Source organism: Rattus norvegicus, chromosome 1 (assembly GCF_036323735.1).
Source record: "Rattus norvegicus strain BN/NHsdMcwi chromosome 1, GRCr8, whole genome shotgun sequence".
NCBI classification, from domain to species: Eukaryota; Metazoa; Chordata; class Mammalia; order Rodentia; family Muridae; genus Rattus; species Rattus norvegicus.
Window position 1 is genome coordinate 89,435,481 of NC_086019.1, and position 21,656 is coordinate 89,457,136.

Below are 21,656 nucleotides of genomic sequence, written 5' to 3' on the forward strand. Positions count from 1 at the left end.
CTCAGAGGAGAAGGGGAAGGGAATGAGGGAAGGATTGTGGGAGGGGAGGACCAAGGGGGCAGTGACCCGGATGTAAAGTGGATAAGTAAAAAAAAAATGTTCAGAAAAAAGAATGTGGGAATGAAGAATATTACATGAACTTAGAAAAACTTTCCAAGGACTCTAATTACTATATGAACTTTTTTTTTTAAACAAAAGAAGTGAGAATCAGGGAGATGACTGAGCACATGAAGACATCTGTCACAAAACCTGACACCCTGAGTTTGATTCCTGGGACTGACACGTGGAAGGAGAAAACTGACTCCCCAAATTGTTCTCAGTCATGTGCACCTTGACACATGTCATCAACACACAAGTACATAAAATAAAGTGTAATTTAAAAAAAAATCATGGGTCTGGAGAGATGGCTCAGTGGTTAAGAACATTGACTACTCTTCCAGAGGTCCTGAGTTCAATTCCCAGTAACCACATGGTGGCTCACAACCATCTGTAATGGGATCTGATGCCCTCTTCTGCTGTGTCTGAAAAGAGCAACAATGTACTCACATATATAAAATAAATAAATAAATAAATAAATAAATAAATAAATAAATAAATAAATAAATCTTTTTTAAAAAGATTAAAAGAAATCATATCTGTGTCTAATCTGAACGGTCATCTTCCCGGGCCTAAGGAGGGTAAACATCTTTCATGGCAATCAGTGCTGTCACTTGTTCCCTGCTCCTATGTCCAATTTAGAAGGATCTCCAGTGACAGGGCAAAGGGCGTTCCACACAAAGCCCTCTTAGATACCATGTGACCCTGGGATTAGGAGATGACCTCAACAGCAACTGCCACTTACCATTGCCTAGATCTCATTTTCTGCGCATGCGTACCTTCTAAGGCATGCTGTAATTGGCTTCTATGGAGACCAATGAGATGCAGCAACTCTCCAGGCTTATCCAATGAAGCCTTGCAATGAGTTCTCATCGACCAATGGGTCTTCAAGACACTTGCCTGCCTGAGGTTGCCACTTTGTTGCGCATGTGCAGAGGTTACTTGAGAGCACATCTGGAAGCGGCTTCAAAGTCTGAGATTCTGGTGAGGATATTCTGAAGCCAGAGAGAATTTGCCAGAGGAAAAGGAGCAGTAAGGGACCACATCCCTGAGCCCCGAAAAAAGAGCCAGTGAGGAGGACCATGAAAGAGGAGGAGGAGGGGTCCTGCGTGAGCCTTCAGTCTGAGGATGGTGGCTGTGTCTGGACTTCTTCTGAGTTTGATGAAGGGAAACCAGGCACTGAAGTCTTGGGGCTGAGGGAGAACCGAGCCCTAGACACCCTAATCTGAGGGAGGAGGGTTTTACTCTTATTGGGTTTGCTCCCTGAGTCTTCGAAGAGTGCTCAGTTCAGGATTTTATGATCCTGCATGGTGCTGAGGATTGTACTCCGAGGTGTGAAGAAGGAAGCTGGGTGACTAGAATCCTGGGTCCAGGGGAGTACGGGCTGGGAAAACAGAATCTAAATGCCACATTCCAAGGACAGCCAAACCAGGGCCCTCAGAATTCGAGTTCTGTTGGAGCTGGGTTCTGAGGACTGAGATGCTGAGGCCTTGAAAAGGTTCGGCTTGGGCTCTGAAGTCCTGAGGTTTAGTTAAAGCAGAGGGCTCCCGGGCCATTGTCCTGCATCTAGACCCTGAAGGAACACAGTCGCTGGGATCCTAGACTCAGGGGACCCAGAGCTGAGATATGCAGCCAGAGAGAACCTGAGGCACAGGAAGCCTGCTGGAACCTCCAAGTACTTAAGACAGACTGGCTTCCCAGTCTTATGTTCCCTAGAACTGCCCTGGCCAGAAAACAAGGATTAACCCATCCCTGTCTGGTTGAATTCACTCCTGTAGTTTATCAGTTCCCAGGTCCTGATCAGCTCTTCCCAGTCTCAGAGAAGCCATGGGAGCCTGCCACATCCAGTACGCCCTGCTCCTCTCTCTGCTGGGCTTCCTCGTCCCCTGCTCAGGTGAGGATAGAACAAGAGCAATTGTCACGTCGTCATTTGAATGTTGGAATGTTCCACCTATCACTTAGTGTCTCTTAACAGAGGAGAAAAGAACTGCAGACACGGGAGGAGGAAACCATGTGCAAGGCCTGAGGAGGACCTTGTGTCTGACAACACCTAGCTCTCCTACCCAATGTAGGGGACCAGCACCCTGCCCACAGTTCAGTCAGGAAATCACAGATTACACGTCCATTGTCCCATCATCAATAATGGGTGCCCACCATATTGTTGTCCCCTGTGTCCCTCATCTCCTTGGCTTCCCTTGAGTCGTTCTGTCACACTAGAATGTGTCTCCTCCTGCTTTTCTTCCAAGACCCTGTGAATGACCCCTGGCCTGTGGCACTGTATCAGGGGCATAGAGACAGGTGGAGTCACAGAGGAGCCTGGGGGCCATTCTAAGAATGCAGACGTCTTTAGATGTATCTTTGTTATTTTAAATTATATGTAGGGGTCTGCTTCTGTCTGTCTGTCTGTCTCTGCCTGCAGGAGGCTATATGCTCATATGTTCTGGGATTCAAATTCAGTACTTGGAAGGCAGTGAGTGTTATAACCCTGAGACAATGTTTCAACTCTTGAAGATGAGAATTTTATTATGGGGGAGATGGGGCCCTACCTGAAGTTTCAGCCTCCTCAGGGCTTCTCAGAGTTATTCGTGGGCCTGACTTTATTATGTAAGAGTTTATTATTAAGACTTTATTATTAAGAGTTTCCTATGGGCTTCTGGGGGTAAATACAGTGGGAGAGAAGTGAAGGGAGATCAGAGAGACCCACGAGAGGCAGGGAAGACCTTGTGTCATCCTGCAGCTGGCTGGAGGCATTAGAGGTGGGGACAGTGCTCAGGGTCTGCAGGGACTGCAGAGTAAGTCACAGGGTTTCCTGGGGACTGCGACATGGGCTGCAGAGAGAGAACTAGTGAGAATGGGGCAGAGCTGGGCTGGTGCAACTGGGGGAAGGAACCAGCTTTGAGCAGGAGGGGGAGGATGTGGGTGGGGTGGAGCAGAGAGAGTGCAGGTCTGGTTTGCAGGAGTGGAGCAGCTCAGATATGAGTAAATAGGCAGCCCCCACCCCCATGGTTCACAGAGAATAGTGGGAGTGCTTGGAGGTAATGAGTTCTGAGTCCCACCTTAATGCACGACAGGGAAGTCAGCTATTCTGTATGATGCCAGAGTATGATTCAGAATGTGATGGCCTCCCTTAGCCCAGAAGCTGCAGGGACAGTCTTGGTGTGCTCCTTGACTCTCACAAACCCTGGATTTTCCTCTCCACAGATATGCTGACCTGTAACAAGGGAATCATGGTGAAATTTGGCATTGGCTTCACTAAGACAGCAGTTGAGTGGAAATCGTTTGAGAACAACATAGGTGCACCTAAGGAGATATGTCAGGAGACACTCCTGCTCATAGATGTAGGTGCGTGGGCTCAGCTGGAGACCACAGTTCTGCACCAGGCAGGGCACATCCCTGCCCTGGAATCTATGCCCTGTAGTTTCTGCCCGCAAGCCTAGGGTCTACTGTCTCTGTGCCTTGTTCTGCTGAGCTGTGATGAGGGTTACAAGGAAGATCTGTGCTAATTAGAGGGAGACCCTGGACTTGAACCCTTGTACCACATGAACTGGGTGGGTGCTGGGTGCCTGCAGTGCCAGCATGGGGCTGTGGGTGGAGACAGCCAACTTCATCTGCAGCAACACAGGGAGTTCAAGAGCAGCCTGGACCAGAGGAGACTCAGAGCCCAGAAGAGAGAGGGAAAAGGGAGGTGGGGAATGGTGGGGAGGGAAGGAGGGAGAGAGGATGCTGAGTGCCTGAGTCCTGTTCTGCTAAGCCTGAGTCCTTGTGCAGCTCCACAGGGAGGTGGGGAGGAGAGGGAAGCAGAGCCCAGGGAGCCAAGTGTGGGGTGAAGGGCAGAGTGTAGAGAGAAACCCAGCAGGGGAGAGGAGATGCTGACCAGACTGAGGCTGCAGCATGGTGCAGGGGCTCAGGGGAGACAGTGAGGAGGGGCCTGGTAACAGGATCTGCAAGGGACAGAGCAGGGAGAGCCAGGTTTGGGCTTCAGTCTGTGGCAGACTCAGATCATGGTCTGTCCTGCTGTCACTGGGGCTCTAGTCTCCCTACCTAGGAGCCTCCAGGGTCCCAAGGACTGGGCATCTATTTCTCACCATTTTCCTTACATGCAGAGTTCTCATTCTGATCCCTCTTAGGTAATAAATCTCTCATATTGGGGAGCAAAGGCTGTAGCAAACCTGGGGAAAAGAAGATCAAAAATGTCCAGGTGTTTTCTGCTGGACCTGGAATAGTGGCTGCCTCTTATGCCCACTTCTGCGACACTGAACTGTGCAACAACGCTACCAGCACCAGAGTCCTCCTTGACTCCCTGTCACTTGCAGGTGTGTGACCCTGGCTCCCAGCCCTTGAAGGGACAGCCTATGGCTGCAGCTGAGAGCTCGTTCTACAGCTCCCACTTCTCTCTCCTCAGCCTCCTCTGATCCGGGAACCCTCCAGTGTCCTGTCTGCTTGCAGTTTCAGGGTTTTTGCACCCACAATTCCAACTTTGTCTTCTGTCCTAAGGGCACTGATTGTTACACTAGTCAATTGACACTCCGGGGAGGTAAGTGGTGAAAGCCTCATGCCCAGGATGAGGGAGACTGTGGCCAAGACTCCAGTGGTTCAGGAGGAGGGATTTGGACTCCTGGCTCCCAAGGGAGAGGGCAGTGGCCTGGATTCATTGCTGTATCAGAAGGAGTATGTTTTGAGACTAGAACTCCTGGGTAAGAGGGAAAACTCCTGGACGTGGACCAAGACTCCTGGGTGCACAGGAGGAGGGCTAGAGATGAGACTCCTGGGTTTCATTTTTTGTTTTTTGTTTTTTCTTTCTAAGTTTGCTGAACTATCTTCCCCTACCACTTACTTCTGATTTGATCTTTATCTTCTAGGTGAGCTCAATACCACTTTAAGCGTTGACGGATGCCTGGTCTCACCTGTCAAATACTTACTGAAAAAGCAAACTTCAGTTGGGATCTTCTCTGCTATGGAATTCCTCGAGTCAGAGACAGGGGATCCACTCTCACATGTACTTGTCCCTGGCACCCTCCTGGCCTGGATGTTAGGGCTCTGGGCTCTCCTCAGCCTTTTGTGTGCAGGGATTTGTCCTCTCAGCTGAACCCGTTCCTGGCCAGCCATACTCAGCCCTCCTCTGACTTCGTAACCCAAAGGCTGGGCACTGTCTGTCGGCCTGCACTGTCGGGTGCCCTCATCCCTCACCCACACATCCCTGCCTCCTCCTGTTTAGATATGGGAGCCGCTGAACTCACCCTGCTCCAGAGCAGACAACCACACATGGACCACACATGTGGAAAAATAAAGTTGCTGTTGTTTCTCCAAATCCTGGGTTTCTCTATGTGAGGAAATGAGGGCACACAGTGGGGTCCATGGCGAGTTGAGCTGCCAAGGCCTGGTTTCCATGGTGCTGTGTGGCCAAACTTTTCCTGGGGACTCAACAGTAACATCTACTCAGCCACACCGGGATTCCTTGCCAGTGCAATGTATGAATACCACCAAAGTCCAACTCGGTGAACCATGAGGTTTACAGTGGAGTTAATTCCAGGACTATGCAGAAGTCACCCAAAGACAGCTGTTTCACCAAAGCTTGCCCCGGCATGAGGGACAGCTCGCAAACCTGGGAACGTGGAGCACCCTGCACAGCAGGGAGCAGCTCCTGATGTTTGCGGGCGCCCTTGCCAGTTGCTCCAGTTGGTGTAAACCTCCTGCGGGCAGCTCGAATGGGTTCTGCTTCCAGACATCTGGTCTGGTGTCAGAGCCTCCTTTGCAGCTTGGCTTATCCTTGAGTCTTCTTTGCAGCTTTTATTATGTTCCCTTGCATTGAGGGCCTGGTGAATCTGTTTGGTTTCAGGGACTTCCTGAAGCTATTTTGAATTGTTTTCTATGAGTTTATTTATATATTCACTTTTATGTCCAGATCATAGTCCCTCTTTACTCCCAGCCACTCTCCTCACAAGGCCCCTTCCTAAAATCTCCCCTGTTCCTCACCTCTGAGAAGGGGAGGATTTCCCCAGGTATCAGCCCACGTGTGTACCTCAAGTCATTGCAGAATTAGGCACATCCTCTCCAACTGAGGCAAGACAAGGCAGACCAATCAGGGAATGAGATCCAAATGCAGGCAGCAGAATCAGGGTTAGCCCTTGCTCCCGTTGTTGGGGAGCTGCATGAAGATCAAGCTGCACATGTGCTACATATGTGTGGACAGCTCAGGTCTAGGCCTTGTATGGGCTTTGGTTGGTGGCTCAGACTCTGTGAGCCCCTAAAAGTCCTGGTTGGTTGAGTCCTTTGGTCTTCCTGTGGAGTTCCTATTTCCTCCAGGTTCCTCAATCCTTCTCCCAATTCTTCCATAGACGTCCTGAGCTCGGTCTAACATTTGACTGTGGGTGTCTGCAGCTGCGTAGGTGGCTGCTTGGTGGAGCCTCTAGGAAGACAATTACGCCAGGCTCCTGTCTACACGCATAACACAGCATCATTAATAGTGTCAGGGGTTGGTGCTTGCCCACGGGATGGATTTCAATTTGGGCCAGTCATTGGTTGGCCATTCCCTTAGTTTCTGTGACATCTTTCTCCCTGAACTTCTTGTAGGCAGGACAAATTTTGGGTGGAAGATTTCATGGGTGGATTGGTGTCCTTATTGCTTCACTCGGAAGGTCCTGTCTGGTTACAGGAGTTGGCCACATCAGACTCCGTATCCCTCACTGTTAGGAATCTCAACTAGAGTCACCCTCATAGACTCCTTAGAACCTCCTCCATCTCAAGTTTCTGGCAGCCATGGAGGGGTTGATGGGTGGAGGGAGGAGAGTGGAGGGGTCAGGTGCAGGGAGATCATGGGAAGAGGGCAGGGACAGTGAACCCAGGACGGTGGCATGTGGGGTGTGTGTGAGTCTTTGTTTTGCACTGTCTAACTTCCAGATTAGGAGGTCCAGCCTAGGCACGGGAACATGGGACTACATGATACATGGGTCACTCCAAGGCTCCTTCCCAACCTGGGGCCTCCCAGAGCCCTCTTGGTACTACAGCATGAAGGACGCACTGTGCCCTAGGAGGGCAGGAGGCTGTGTCCCTCAGCGTCTCTTGTGTGTGTGAATTTGGTTCTCTCCTTCCACAGTGTGGCTTCTGGGAGATTGACTGAGAGCATCAGGCCTGAGGGAGGAGCCACTGCCCATTGCCCACAGTGGCCATCTTACTGACCTGACTTCACAGAGCTTTAGGGTTCTCATTCTGGGCTGAAATTTGCCCACAGGTGGCTCTGTGGGGAAGGAGCAGGCAGTTCATATTCCAACCTCACTGTCCTGTCAGAACCCAGAAAGCAGTAGGCCGTCCCCATAGACCTGACAGCTCAGTGTTGAGATGTGGCATGTCAGGAAGAGAGAATCTGGAGACACAGAAGTGTCCATGTGCATCCACCATCCTCCTCAGGGGATTAATTAATGTTTCCTCTGCCATGATGGAAACCAGAAGAAAGCAGGTTAATGGAGGGAAGACTTCCTGGTGGGGTAAAAGCTGATTGTGGTAGGGGGCGTGGCACCAGGTGTGTGTGGGGAGGGGCATGAAGCCAAGACATTGTCATTGGATCCACAATGGAGAGATTGGAATGGTGGGTCCCAGGCATGAGATGTGCCTGCCCTCATTCAGGGTGGGTCGTCCGCACTCAGTTAATACTCTCTGAAAACTCACTCAGCAGTCACAGCCCCAAAGATGTGCTACATTAATGTCCTGGTGTCTCTCATTTTTTATATGTTGCCAAAAACCAATACTGCCATGTTTTTCAGCCACTTTTTTTCTTTGTCCAGATAAACGTTGGGGTCTTCTATAGACAATGACCTTCTGCATAGTGGGTGTTCCACCCCAGACCCAGGATCAGGCCCTAACCACACACAAAGTTTCACTTGCACAGAGATCCTTTATCAAGCAGGGAGGAAAAATGAAAATGGCTGCTCTCTGACTTGGGCGGAAGCAGAGCAACAAATGATTTCGAGGTATAATTTTTAAGGAGAGCAAAAGGGTGGTCTGCGTTGGCCTGAGGTAGGTCGTGGATTTTTGCCCCAGAGGCACAGAGGGCAGGGATAAGGCACAGAGACAGGAGCTGGGGGAAAGCAAATGGGGAAGGTGAAGTGGAGACACCTTTCTGCTTTGGGAAGTCAGTTTTGTCCAATGATGTTTCGCCGAGGCGTTGTGCCAGAGTCGGTTTGCATGAGTCAGTCTCTGAGGAGAGAGTGACGGTTAGAGCAAGAAAGGCAGAAAGAAGACACAGAGGCAAGAGCTGGATTTGGGGCTGCAGTCTCGAGTTTAATAAGCACAACTTCTTTATACCCCACTGTGCTGTGGGAAGCATAGCCAACAGGCTAGCAGAAACAATTGCTGACATTTACATGGGACATTTGTCCCTGTCCAGAGGCCTCCCTGTTCCTTCCACCGAGGTCAATAGAAGCCCAGTCCCTCGACTTGAGCCTCAGCTGTGTCTGCTATCGTTCCATGCACCAGCAGACCTGGAAATCCGCTTACCCACTTCCTGCCAGACCAGCGATCCCTGAACACTTTTGACCCTGCCTAGCGGGTGGACTTGTACTTTGCTTCATCAAAGCAGGCAAATGGCTCCCTACAGGGCACACAGGTGAAAGGACGTTTTGCTAAAGCAGAGGCATAAAAGTACGTCTTCCTGAAGAAGACGCACGGAAGGATGTTTTGTTATAGCAAACGTGGAAGGACGCATGATGTTCGGAAGGAATAGAGATATGACCCCACAGACAGTGGGAGCTCAAGCTCTGGTTTGCTTTGCTCCACCTCCCTAGTCTTTACAAACTGTACGCATGCATTGGTTGGTCTTACACTGTGTGGCTGAGCTCTGTTTGTGATGCCATAGAGAGACACTGGCCAGAGAACTTCTTGTGAGGTTTCTGCAGCTTTTCACGTCTTTTGTGTGGCCATTTGGAGAGCCTTGCAGTTTGCTATGGGGCTGCCCTTGCTGGTCGTGTGTGGTGACTGCAGCTGCTCATTCCCATTTGGTGTTTGCTACTGGACGTGAACTGCTGCTATCCTGACAATGAAGATTGGACTGGGCCCCAGAGAACTATTTCTAAATGGGTCTACTCCCCCCGTGTCCTAATAACTTCCCCCCCATTACCTCTGGTGTGTGGTCAGCTGGAGGGAAGGAAGAACACTTATCAAAGCAGGTTGAGAAAAATTTATGCCTACAGGAAAGGAAGGGGTGTTTGTCCCAGAGGACCAAGGACTGCCTGTGGACACAGAGGAGACAGAAGTGCCACACAGGAAAAGGGCAGTTCATTCAGCTAAAAGGGGGACCCCAGGTTAGGATGACATAGTTAATTTAAATTGGGCATGTTAGTTAGGTGAGCCATGGGGGCTTTCGAGTGCTGGATTTCAATAATTGGATTCTGGATCTTGGAAGTGAGCTCAGGAGGAGGAAGTAGATAAACAAGGGAATAGACCCTAGCAGCTTGCTTTAGGAATGTAATCTAAGAGGTTGTTTGGTTGGTTGGTTGGTTGGTTTTTTTTTTTTTTTTTTTTTTTTTTCTTGGTTCTTTTTTTTTTTTTTCGGAGCTGGGGACCGAACCCAGGGCCTTGCGCTTCCTAGGCAAGCGCTCTACCACTGAGCTAAATCCCCAGCCCCGGTTGGTTGGTTTTTAACAAAGCAGAGGGAACAGGAGGGAGGAACAGGCCTGCCAGAGCCACGTTCCCCCTCTAGAGCTGGCCAGACTGGCCTCAGACTTACTCTCCCATGAGCCATTGGTCCATCATCGTAATGTTATGCAGTAATCTAAATGTCCACCAGGAGTTCACAGGAGCAGAAGAAGAGGGCAGAGATTACAGAGAACAGCACCTCAGAACTGGGGTTAGGGCCCACACTATCAGAACTGCCTTTTACAAGACATCTTAACGCCCACCCCATCCTGTCTTGGCATCCCTTCCTGGGCTTCCATGCGTGCACCATCACATCCAACTACACAGAATTTCCTACAGATAGGACACCAGGATTCAGGGGAAACGCATGGTGCAGAACCAATGGACAGAGCCTGTATTTGAAACATGGTGTTGTGGCCGGGGAGACAGCTGTACAGTCAGAAGTTCATATATCCCAGCGCCCAGGTTAGATGGTCAGGACCATGCACAACCCTAGCTCTAGAGGCTCCAATCCCCTCCCCTGGACTCTGAGGGCACTGCACTCACATGCCCATGCCCACAGACAGACACAGACAGACACACTTAATTAAAAATAAACTTGAGAGGCAGAGGGATTGAAAGCTTAAGAGAAACAAGACTACACAGCAAAGGTCTGTGGAAGGGGAACCCAGTTAGTACAGCTAGTTCAGGACCACAGATCTAGGTGTCATGGCCCACCCTGGAGAGGCAGAGGCTGGCAGATGTCTGAGTTCAGTGCCACCCTGCTTTATGGAGAGAGTTCAAGGAATGCTAGGGCCGCACAGAGAAACCCCATCTAGAAATAAACAAGAAGGTATTTAGGATCACAAAAGGAGGTGTAGGGGAAGGCATGACACAGCAGCTCACCCCTGTTATCCCAGCAGAAAGATGACGCTGAAGCAAGATGATCACCACAAGTTCAACGCCAAGTGGTCTACCTATGGGGTTCCACGTTGGCCAAGGCTACTCAGTGAGATCTTTCTCAAGTATGTAAAGAATAAATAAAGCCTCAGGACCACTGTGAGCTTGGCTCAGGCAGGCCCCATGTCTGAGGATGCTGTCAACTATGGAAGTTTGCAACCTTATATGAGGGGCTTCTACGTGACAGATGACAATGCCCTTCTAATGGGCATTCCCCGAACAGAAGCCACCCTCAGGTTTGCTGTGTTGCTGTGGCTGAGTCCTCAGTGTGTGGCACTACTTGAGAAGGATTGGAGTAGGTGTGGCCTTGTTGGAGTAAGCGTGTCAGTGGGGGATGTTGTCTCTACAGTGCTACAGAACACTGACTGAAACCTGGCAAATTCTGAACAAGTGATTCCCCAGGGAGGAGGAAGAAAAAGGCTGTACTTCCTGGTATTTCCCCGTTTCAGGGGCGTGCTTACCCAAACCAGAGTTGATTTCAAGCCTCCAAGATGCCACTGACCACACATGTGAGGACATGATCAAAGGGCTCCAGTGTGGAGGACAGAACAGTCAGAAGTCCAAGGACATCCTTGGCTATTATCCATTTTGGAGCCAGCCTGGGCTCTGTGAGATTCTGCCTCAAAATTCAGAGAAGACAAAATGCAGTTGTAAGCGTTTCCAGTGTCCAGTTCAGTAGTGTTGAGTATGTCCACGGTGTGGTCAGCAGATCCCCAGAACACACGGACACACTACCATTTACAAACAACGCTCAGGGCTGTGGCTATAGCTTGCTCATCCCCATGAATAAAGCGTGAGTTCTATCTGCAGCACCGGATGAACCAGGGATGTGGTGCGTTGCCTGAAATCCCAGTGCATAGTGTTATGGTGTCCACTTACGTTCAATGTAACTCAAATTCCAGGTGGACGCATTTGACAAGGATTTATTGTCATCAAGCTACTGTGGGTCAGTCGGGGCCACACAGCAGCCTGGGGAGCTGATCTCCACAAGGAGTCAGGATTTCACAGAATATATAAGCTTGCAGACTATAAACATTTGTGCCAAGTTATTGTAATATTTTTCCACCAGTCACAATAGGAGTTGGTTCCTGCACCTGGAAACATGAACTTAGTTTAACCCTGTGAGCATGAGCAAGTTGAGGAAATTGTCTCTTAGACAACTCGACAGAGACAACTGTAATCTTACAGTAGAAACTGTTCTGCTATTGGGAAGTCCCCGGCTCCCCTAGGGCCTCAAACCTTGAACTTAGTTTTTCTCTATTATTAAATGGAGTTTGAAAACAAAATGGCAGCAGTTAGGACAATAGTCTTTTCTTTGTCCCAGTAAGGACAAGTGACTGTTACTGTGGGTGGTGGCCTGTTCCTTAGCCCTGGCTGGACATCTAGTTACCCTGTCCAAGGCTCAGGAATCATCGTGGAAGAAGGGAAGGAAAAAAAGAAATGGGTGGAGTGTTGTTTAACAGCTTCTCTAAGATGGAAACATTCCACCCTGCAGGGAGTTCCAAAGTCAGGAAGCTAAGTGACTCAAAATAGCTTCAGGAAGTCCCTGAAACCAACCAGAGTCAAGGTAAGCAGTAAAAATTTCAAAGCAAGCTGCAAAGGAGGCTCTGACACCAGACCAAATGTCTGGAAGCAGAACCCATGCGAGCTGCCAGGGCGGGCTTTGGTGATGCAGCTGTCTTTGGGTGACTTCTGCTCCTGTAAATCACTTCTCACCCATGCATATTCCTGGAAGTAACTCCACTCTAAAACTCATTAGTTGGAGACACCCAAGCACATGCTACAGCCATGCCACCCTGAGGCAGGCAGAAGAAAGACTCCCAAATGCCTGCCCCGGCCCTGCCTTCCTGGAGAGGCTGAAAAGAAGACACACAAACTTATGTTGTGGGCACCACTACAATGGACCAACCTGCAAGGGAGAGCTGGGAAGGACGGAGCAGGTGGCAGAGAGATGGAAGAGAAAGCGAAGCTGAGGGAGTTGTACAATGTGGAGAAAGGTGGGGTTGGAGACCCTGCAGCAGTGAGGAGCAGGCAGCTATGAGGAGGCCATGCTGAGGTCCTGACCTGGGCTGGTGCCAAAAGTCATGAGTGCATCTGTGTTCCTGCTGCAGCTGGGGTCTGTGTGGATATCTGGAGGCCATGTTCCTTGGGGGGGGGCATGCTGATGTGAGTGCCCTGTGCTGCCTTCTCAGGCCATGGGGACACGTCACGCATGACACCACCAGGGCCATGTCCTCTGGTGGCCAGGTTCTGTGTTGATGCCTAAAGCCCATGTTACTACCAAAGGCCATGCAGATTACTCTGGTCTGGATGTCCCCTGAGTCACTGTGCTGAACTGGCTCTGCCCCTTGCCAGCCATCACACTCAGGAGAGCTGGGCCTGCCCCTAGCCTGGGCAGCACCATAGGGCAGACCCTGATGGCAGGTGAGCCAGCCCAGGGGTATGAGCATGGGAGAGACGGCCCTGTCCCTACTCAGCCAGGGATGCTGATGGAGATATACCCTCCCACTGGTCCCTTCCAGCCTTTGGCAGGAGGAAGAGATAGCTGAGGTCATAAGAGTGGGATAGCTGGCCCTATCCTTCACTGGTTGCAAAACTCAGGAACTCAGGACAGCAGGTTCTTCACTTCTCCTGGGTAGCGCAGTAGAGGTGGCCCTGGGGGTAAAGGCGTGGCTGGCCGAAAGGACATAGGAGTTGAGCTGGCAAACTGAGGCTACCCATTTCCAACTACAGCATTGGATGAGCTAGCCTTGACAGCGCTGGTGAGCTCACTCTGGTGTTACCTGCACAGGAGAGCCAGGGGCTGGCCAACTCAGCCACTTCCCGGCCCGAGATCCAGGGTTTTGAGTTGTCCCATCTTAACATCTAACCACCTATGAGCTGCTGGAGCATGGGAATGGCCCCATTCTACAGAACCAAAGCTGCCCCCAAACATCTGGGAGCACTGAGACCATCATTGCCCAAATTATTTTTTAAAAAAGTATATAAAACAAGACAAATTATTCTGAGGAGTAGCCCCCACACCCCACGCTTTATTTTAAAGTAATGTGAAAGTTGTCCGTTGGCTCTTTCCACAGAGGACTGGTCATGATGGTTGTAAGGAATGTCTATGATCAGGGTCATAGCAACCTGTTGGCAGAATCCCTGAAAAGGCTGAGTGCTGTGGGCAGGAACAGTGCCAGCTTATATTATGCTCCAGAGGCATAAATTAGCAAAAGCCAGTGCTACATCATCTGCAGTATTTAATAAAAAAATAATTTAATGAAGAATACAAATTTAAAGGCTTCACCTAGTTGGTTTTTTGGGGTTTTTTTGTAAATAGTTCTTTTAGCACTGGGTTATTTGTAAAAAGCAGAAGATATCATCTATGTAATGAATAATAAAAGCAAGAGGAGACAATTTTTAGTTCTCCTTAAAGCAATAGCAATGAACTTTGATATGAAGCTGGGCTATTTGTCATTTTTCATTTTTCCCCCTCTTTGAATGACTAACAACAGTTGAGGCACCGTCTGCCCTGGAGGGCTACAGCCAGAGATGACCCTTGAGTGTACAGAGGCCCAAGATCCCACCAAGAAGAAGGTAACCATTAGCATCTCCCTCCTAAAAGGACCATTAGCATTCTCAGTAAGCCAGTTGCTTGACAATAATCTTCCCGCCTCTCCATCACCCGCAAGGCGATTGGCGGTCTGCAGAAGATGAGAAACAAAAGTCTAGATGTGGCTCATCGAGCCCTGGGTCATTTAGGAAAGTTCCTCTGTCCTTTTCCCAGAATGCGGTAACAGTCACTCTTGCAGTGCCAAAGCGTTTGTTTGTCCCCAAGCCTCAGGAGGATGTGTCATCAGTCACTAGCGTTACTATGCTTGCCTTCTCCTGCTAACACTTCAAAAGCACATGATTTTCTGGATTTCTAATAGCTTGGTCCTGACAACTTGTTGAGTACTCGGTCTTTTACACTTATTTAGTGTCACCCCTGTCAGACAAGCTTTGCTGAGATCCTCCAGTCAGAGGGAACAAAATAGCCAGAAACAGAATCAAGCAGACGCTGTACGATTGGCCCATGCTGAGCACAAGCCTGCTTGGGAGGCTTAAGAGTCTTAAATGAACTGGAATATAGTTTTTAACTCATTTCCCTAGGTTAGCAGGATCCAGCATTCGCTCACCGGGAAAAGAAAAAAAAAATCCTTCCACGTCTTCTTCCGTGCCTGGGCTCAGTACAGGGTCTCTGGTCTGGGAGACCAGTATGGTGACTGAAATGAGAAACCTTCCCAACAATGTTTTCTGACTGAGAGCAGTTACTTAAGAGATGCAGGGGCTGGGGATTTAGCTCAGTGGTAGAGCGCTTACCTAGGAAGCGCAAGGCCCTGGGTTCGGTCCCCAGCTCCGAAAAAAAGAACCAAAAAAAAAAAAAAAAAGAGATGCAGTGAAGCAGCATCAGACAGACAGTCCCCACCTCACCAGGACCTGACTGACAGACAGGGGCTGGGAGCAGAGGGAATTGGAGCTGGAGGTGCAGGGGCAAAATCCCCACAAGGAGGAGGAGGAGGACCATCAACTCCTCACACACAGAGACTAGATAACGGATCCTCAGGGTTAATCCAGCTTCTGTTCTCAGTGTTAGCTCTGCTCTTCCCAGAAAACGTTCACTTTTCATTTTAACTGTGTCCCTTTCCTTTCTCACTGTTTTTCTTTCTTTCCACAGCCTAAAAGCATCACAAGGCACTATTTCTGGTTCTCTTGCAGCAAATCACCCTGAATTGCTCTTTCTAACCAGGACCAAGTTGTGGGATCCAGAGATCTCTCTTCAGGGAAAGAAGACTGATGTTCACTCACTAACTCCAGGGGTTTCATCAGCTGATGCTGTCCCACCTCAGCTCCTTCCCCCAGCAACAGAGTTGGCTGAACTTCTGCCAACAAAAGTTGTTCCTTCGACCCTGACTGCCCCATTATTTAAGATTCATTATTTAAGATTCCTGCCTTACTACACGTGTGTGTGAAGGATTCCTAGCAGTTCCTCACCTCCAACCTATTTCTCCTTTCTCCCTTTTCCGTTATAAAATCCCCATATTTCAGGTCCCTGCTCCTGGCAGCACTTATAAGCACCCGTGCTCTCCTACTGGGCCAAGGTCAACTGACATGGCTACAGTGATTAAACCAGGCCCGGTGCAGGGTCCGCAGCAAGACTGAGGCTGTGACAATTTGATTGAGAGCAATCAGACTGGTTACACCCTCATCAGAAACAGAATATAACGGCAATCGCCAGGATCAATACAGTTGTAGTTACCAGGATACAATGAAACTTGCAAGCCATACAGGGCACAAAGGATTAGTGTCTAAGATTGTCCTGTCAGGCTTCCATCCTTTCTTGACTATGGGAACATCCAGAGAAACAAAAATTAGCCTGAAGCTTCACTGCCACCAGGAGCACATTGTTCTCTCAGGAACTGGAAGCCATTTTGTGCCCCATGAGCCATGGACACTAACCTGAAAGACACATGCCTCTTAAGGCCGCTAGGCCAGGGAAAATTCCATGCTCCCCTGCACACATCTTGGCAGTTAGTCTCTTAATGGATCCCACTGTGCACCCTCGTCTCCTCACATAGAGAAACCCAGGATTTGGAGAAACAACAGCAACTTTATTTTTCCACATGTGTGGTTGTCTGCTCTGGAGCAGGGTGAGTTCAGCGGCTCCCATATCTAAACATGAGGAGGCAGAGGTGTGTGGGTGAGGGATGAGGGCACCCGACAGTGCAGGCCGACAGACAGTGCCCAGCCTTTGGGTTACGAAGTCAGAGGAGGGCTGAGTATGGCTGTCCAGGAACGGGTTCAGCCGAGAGGACAAATCCCTGTACACAAAGGGCTGAGGAGAGCCAAGAGCCCTAAAGTCCAGGCCAGGAGGGTACCAGGGACAAGTACATGTGAGAGTGAATTGGTGCTGTTTATATCAGAGACTTCCACTATGGAGAAGATCCCAACTGATGTTTGGTTTTTCAATAGTGTTTTGGAAGAGGTGACCAGGCATCCATCAACACTAAAGGTGGCTTTGAGCCCACCTACAATATGAAGATCCAGTAAGGGGCAGGGGGTGGAGAGGGATACTTCAGTCAGCTTGAAAAACAACACAAAGACAACAACAACAACAAAAACAACCAACTCCTGCCCAGGAGTTCAGGCTCCCGCCCTCCTCCTAAGGACCAAGGAATCTCAGTCCAAGTCCTGAATCCCTCCCTCAGACCCAGGAGGCAGCAGCACCCATCCCTTCTCCTGAGTCCCTGAAGCCATGGCCCTGGGCATACAGCTTTCCTAACTGACCTCCTTCTACAGTCATATCACTGATATAGCAGTGTGTGTCCGCTGGGCAGAAGACAAAGGTGATGTGCTGGGAGCAGGAACCCTGAAACTGCAAGCAGACAGGACACTTGGTGGTTCCCAGCTTAGAGGGGGCTGAGGAGAGAGAAGTGGGAGCTGTAGAGCGAGCTCTCAGCTGCAGCCACAGACTGTCGCTTCAAGGGCTGGGTCCCACAGTCACATACCTTTAACTGATAGGGAGTCAAGTAGGACACTGGTGCTCTCAGCATTGTTACACAGTTCAGTGTCACAGAAGTGGGCATAAGAAGCAGCCACTAGTCCAGGTCCAGAAGAAAACACCTGGGTATTTTTGCTCTGGATGTCCCCAGGGTTGCTGAGGCTTTTGCTAGCCAATATGAGAGATTTTTCACCTAAGGGAATACAAGAGAGAATGCCAGGCTAGAAAGGGGAGAGTTGCAAAAGAATAGAACAGCATAGCATAGCATAGCATAACACAGCACAGCATAGCATAGAACAGCATAGCATAGCATAGCATAGCATAGCATAGCATAGCATAGCATAGCATAGCATAGCATAGCATAGAACAGCATAGCATAGCATACCATAGCATAGCATAGCACAGCACAGCACAGCACAGCACAGCACAGCACAGCATAGCACAGTACAGCACAGAACAGAACAGCACAGCACAACATAGAATAGCATAGCCCCGATTTGGGTCCTTTGATGCTCCCACATAGGGACAGTACAATCCTCAGTGACAGCAGGACAGACCATGATCTGAGTCTGCCACAGACTGAAGCCCAAACCTGGCTCTCCCTGCTCTGTCCCTTGCAGATTCTGTTACCAGGCCCCTCCTCACTGTCTCCCCTGAGCCCCTGCACCATGCTGCAGCCTCAGTCTGGTCAGAATCTCCTCTCCCCTGCTGGGTTTCTCTCTACACTCTGCCCTTCACCCCACACTTGGCTCCCTGGGCTTTGCTTCTCTCTCCTCCCCACCTCCCTGTGGAGCTGCACAAGGACTCAGGCTTAGCAGAACAGGACTCAGGCACTCAGCATCCTCTCTCCCTCCTTCCCTCCCCCTCCTCCATTCCCCACCTCCCTTTTCCCTCTCTCTTCTGGGCTCTGAGTCTCCTCTGGTCCAGGCTGCTCTTGAACTCCCTGTGTTGCTGCAGATGAAGTTGGCTGTCTCCACCCACAGCCCCATGCTGGCACTGCAGGCACCCAGCACCCACCCAGTTCATGTGGTACAAGGGTTCAAGTCCAGGGTCTCCCTCTAATTAGCACAGATCTTCCTTGTATGCCCTCATCACAGCTCAGCTGAACAAGGCACAGAGACAGGAGTCCCTAGGCTTGTGGGGAGCTGGGCAGAACTGTAGAGCATAGAATCCAGAGCAGGGCTGGGCCTGGTCCCATGTAGAAGTGTGGTCTCCAGCTGAGCTCACGCACCTATATCTACGAGCAGGACTGTCTCCTGACATATCTCGTTAGGTGCAGATTCAATGGTCCCCAATGTTTTCCACTCAATTGGCGCCTTAGCAAAGTTACTGCCCAATTTCACCATGATTCCCTTGTTACAGGTCAGCGTATCTGTGGAGAGGAAAATCCAGGGTTTGTGAGAGTCAAGGAGCACACCAAGACTGTCCCTGCAGCTTCTGGGCTAAGGGAGGCCATCACATTCTGAATCATACTCTGGCATCATACAGAATGGCTGACTTCCCTGTCGTGCATTAAGGTGGGACTCAGAACTCATTACCTCCAAGCACTCCCACTATTCTCTGTGAACCATGGGGGTGGGGGCTGCCTATTTACTCATATCTGAGCTGCTCCACTCCTGCAAACCAGACCTGCACTCTCTCTGCTCCACCCCACCCACATCCTCCCCCTCCTGCTCAAAGCTGGTTCCTTCCCCCAGTTACACCAGCCCAGCTCTGCCCCATTCTCACTAGTTCTCTCTCTGCAGCCCACGTTGCAGTCCCCAGGAAACCCCGTGACTTACTCTGCAGTCCCTGCAGACCCTGAGCACTGTCCCCACCTCTAATGCCTCCAGCCAGCTGCAGGATGACACAAGGTCTTCCCTGCCTCTCCTGGGTCTCTCTGATCTCCCTTCACTTCTCTCCCACTGTATTTACCCCCAGAAGCCCATAGGAAACTCTTAAGTGATTACATAATAAAGTCAGGCCCACAAATAACTCTGAGAAGCCCTGAGGAGGCTGAAACTTCAGGTAGGGCCCCATCTCCCCCATAATAAAATTCTCATCTTCAAGAGCTGAAACATTGTCTCAGGGTTAAAACACTCACTGTCTTCCAAGTACTGAATTTGAATCCCAGAACATATGAGCATATAGCTTCCTGCAGGCAGAGACAGACAGACAGACAGACGCAGACCCCTACATAGAATTTAAAATAACAAAGATACATCTAAAGACGTCTGCGTTCTTAGAATGGCCCCCAGGCTCCTCTGTGACTCCACCTGTCTCTATGCCCCTGATACAGTGCCACAGGCCAGGGGTCATTCACAGGGTCTTGGAAGAAAAGCAGGAGGAGACACATTCTAGTGTGACAGAACGACTCAAGGGAAGCCAAGAAGATGAGGGACACAGGGGACAACAATATGGTGGGCACCCATTATTGATGATGGGACAATGGACGTGTAATCTGTGATTTCCTGACTGAACTGTGGGCAGGGTGCTGGTCCCCTACATTGGGTAGGAGAGCTAGGTGTTGTCAGACACAAAGTCCTCCTCAGGCCTTGCACATGGTTTCCTCCTCCCGTGTCTGCAGTTCTTTTCTCCTCTGTTAAGAGACACTAAGTGATAGGTGGAACATTCCAACATTCAAATGACGACGTGACAATTGCTCTTGTTCTATCCTCACCTGAGCAGGGGACGAAGCCCAGCAGAGAGAGGAGCAGGGCGTACTGGATGTGGCAGGCTCCCATGGCTTCTCTGAGACTGGGAAGAGCTGATCAGGACCTGGGAACTGATAAACTACAGGAGTGAATTCAACCAGACAGGGATGGGTTAATCCTTGTTTTCTGGCCAGAGACAGTTCTGGAGAACCTAAGACAATTGGCCGGGGAGCCCTCTGATTTAAGCCTCTGTCAGGACTTCAAATTCTAAGCAGAATCTTCCCAAAGCCTCAGCATCTCAGTCCTCAGGATCCTGCTCTCCCCAACCACAGGTACCGTTCTGAGGGCCGTGGTTTGTCTGTCCTAGGGGTGTGCCATTTAGGATCCATTCTCACAGCCCCAACTCCCCAGGACCCAGGAGTCTAGTCACCCAACTTCCTTCTTCAGGCCTCAGAGTACATTCCTCAGCCCTGAGTCAGGAAGGGGTGCAAACCCCGGCCTCCTCCTTCAGTCATGGCTGGTCAGACTCCACATGCTTCCCTTAGACACAAAGTCCATAATTGAGCACTCTTCAAAGACCCAGGGAACAAATCCAGTTGGAGAAAAGCTCTTCTCCCTCAGATTAGGGTGTCTAGGGCCCAGTTTTCCCTCAAAACCAAGATTTCAGTACCTGGTTTCCTTTCATAAAACTCAGGTCTCCAGTCCTTAGCCCTCCTCTCAGACTGAAGATCCCTATAGGCCCCTTCTCCCTTTTCTCCCCAGCTCTTTCTCACTAGCTTCTTTCCTCGGGGCTAGGGGATCTTTGTCTATCACTGCTTCTTTTCCACTTAAGTAGCAAATTCTTTCTGGCTTCAGAATATGGTCACCAAAACCTCGGGCTTGGAAGGCACTTCAGTTGCGCGCTGAAGTAACCCGTCTGTGCATGCGCAACTGCTGTCAGGCGCACAAAAGTGGCATCCTCCTTCAAGCAAGAGAGTTGAAGTCCCATTTGTTGAGAAAATATTCATTGCGTGCCTTCATTGGATAAGCTCGGAGAACTTCTGCATCTCATTGGTCCCCAGTGAAGCCAATAACTGGCCGCTACAGAAGGCACGCATGCGCAGAAAGAGAGTGTTGGGCAGTTGCTGTGGAGGTCATCCTCCAATCCCAGGGTCACATGGTATCTAGGCGGGCTCTGTGAGGAACGCCCTTTGCCCTGTCACTGGAGATGCCTCTAAATTGTACATATGAGCAGGGAGCTGGTGACGGCCCAGATTGCCATCACAGATATTTACCCTCCTCAGTCCCGGGGAAGATGAGCATTCAGATTAGACATAGTTATCAATTCTTTTATTACATTTTATTTATTTTTTTGTGCGTAGACACACGTGTTAAGGGTCACATGACAGAGGACAATTTGGCGAATTTACTCCTTCCACCATTTAGGTAACATGAATCAAATGCAAGATGTCGGGTTTGGTGACAGGTATCTTTATGCCTTGAGGAATCTTGCTGGTTCTTGCCATTTTTGTTAGAAATATTAATATATTCACTATTTAAAGTAATTAGTTTCATTGTAAAGTTTTCTTAAGTTCACATAGTATATTTTATTTGAATATTATTTCTTCACGCAGAGTCTTTTTTTGGTTCTTTTTTTTTTTTTTTTTTTTTTTTTTTCGGAGCTGGAGACCGAACCCAGGGCGTTGTGCTTCCTAGGTAAGCGCTCTACCATTGAGCTAAATCCCCAGCCCCCTTCACGCAGAGTCTTGAACCCTCTGTGTAGCTGAAAATGGCCTTGAACTTCTGATCCCTCTGATCCAGCCTCCTGAGTCCTGGGTTGAGTGGCAGGTGCCACCATG

At 49.8% G+C, this 21,656-nt stretch overlaps 2 protein-coding genes and 1 long non-coding RNA gene across 6 annotated transcripts; 2 read left to right on the plus strand and 1 right to left on the minus strand.

Annotated features, from left to right (window-relative positions):
* Nucleotides 1-979: 979 nt before the first annotated feature.
* On the plus strand, nucleotides 980-5,404 carry Lypd10l1 (Ly6/PLAUR domain containing 10 like 1). The gene is made up of 6 exons (XM_006228551.5): nucleotides 980-1,080; nucleotides 1,883-1,990; nucleotides 3,298-3,438; nucleotides 4,224-4,409; nucleotides 4,499-4,630; nucleotides 4,956-5,404. Exons 2-6 carry the CDS (start codon nucleotides 1,924-1,926, stop codon nucleotides 5,180-5,182), a joined length of 753 nt encoding a protein of 250 aa, XP_006228613.1. The 5' UTR covers nucleotides 980-1,080; nucleotides 1,883-1,923; the 3' UTR covers nucleotides 5,183-5,404.
* Nucleotides 5,405-16,274: 10,870 nt separating this feature from the next.
* Nucleotides 16,275-20,897, minus strand: Cd177l2 (CD177 molecule like 2). 4 transcript variants are annotated; one of them, XM_017589556.3, is made up of 6 exons: nucleotides 20,489-20,897; nucleotides 19,845-19,949; nucleotides 18,417-18,557; nucleotides 17,193-17,378; nucleotides 16,972-17,103; nucleotides 16,275-16,712 (listed from the first exon to the last, which is right to left on the minus strand). In XM_017589556.3, exons 2-6 carry the CDS (start codon nucleotides 19,906-19,908, stop codon nucleotides 16,486-16,488), a joined length of 750 nt encoding a protein of 249 aa, XP_017445045.1. In that variant the 5' UTR covers nucleotides 19,909-19,949; nucleotides 20,489-20,897; the 3' UTR covers nucleotides 16,275-16,485. The 4 variants fall into 4 exon arrangements, with proteins under 4 accessions (XP_017445045.1, XP_038943045.1, NP_001171157.2 ...); XM_039087117.2 differs by having other exon boundaries at nucleotides 19,845-19,957; nucleotides 20,489-20,806; XM_039087120.2 differs by having other exon boundaries at nucleotides 16,575-16,712; nucleotides 16,972-17,059; nucleotides 20,489-20,806.
* Nucleotides 19,678-21,363, plus strand: LOC134482929 (uncharacterized). Its single transcript, XR_010059673.1, has 2 exons — nucleotides 19,678-20,150; nucleotides 20,674-21,363. It is a non-coding gene; the product is annotated as an uncharacterized LOC134482929 (long non-coding RNA).
* The last annotated feature ends 293 nt before the right edge of the window (nucleotides 21,364-21,656 follow it).

What these genes read in the sequence shown, in the direction of transcription:
- Lypd10l1 (XM_006228551.5), top strand. Translation starts at nt 1,924, where the DNA reads ATGGGAGCCTGCCACATCCAGTACGCCCTGCTCCTCTCTCTGCTGGGC. An exon ending in TGACTCCCTGTCACTTGCAG is followed by an intron (nt 4,410 to 4,498) that starts GTGTGTGACCCT and finishes CTCTCTCCTCAG; the next exon opens with CCTCCTCTGATCCGGGAACC. An exon ending in TCAATTGACACTCCGGGGAG is followed by an intron (nt 4,631 to 4,955) that starts GTAAGTGGTGAA and finishes TTTATCTTCTAG; the next exon opens with GTGAGCTCAATACCACTTTA.
- Cd177l2 (XM_017589556.3), bottom strand. Translation starts at nt 19,908, where the DNA reads ATGGGAGCCTGCCACATCCAGTACGCCCTGCTCCTCTCTCTGCTGGGC. An exon ending in GGGCTTCGTCCCCTGCTCAG is followed by an intron (nt 18,558 to 19,844) that starts GTGAGGATAGAA and finishes TCCTCTCCACAG; the next exon opens with ATACGCTGACCTGTAACAAG. An exon ending in TGACTCCCTATCAGTTAAAG is followed by an intron (nt 17,104 to 17,192) that starts GTATGTGACTGT and finishes CTCTCTCCTCAG; the next exon opens with CCCCCTCTAAGCTGGGAACC.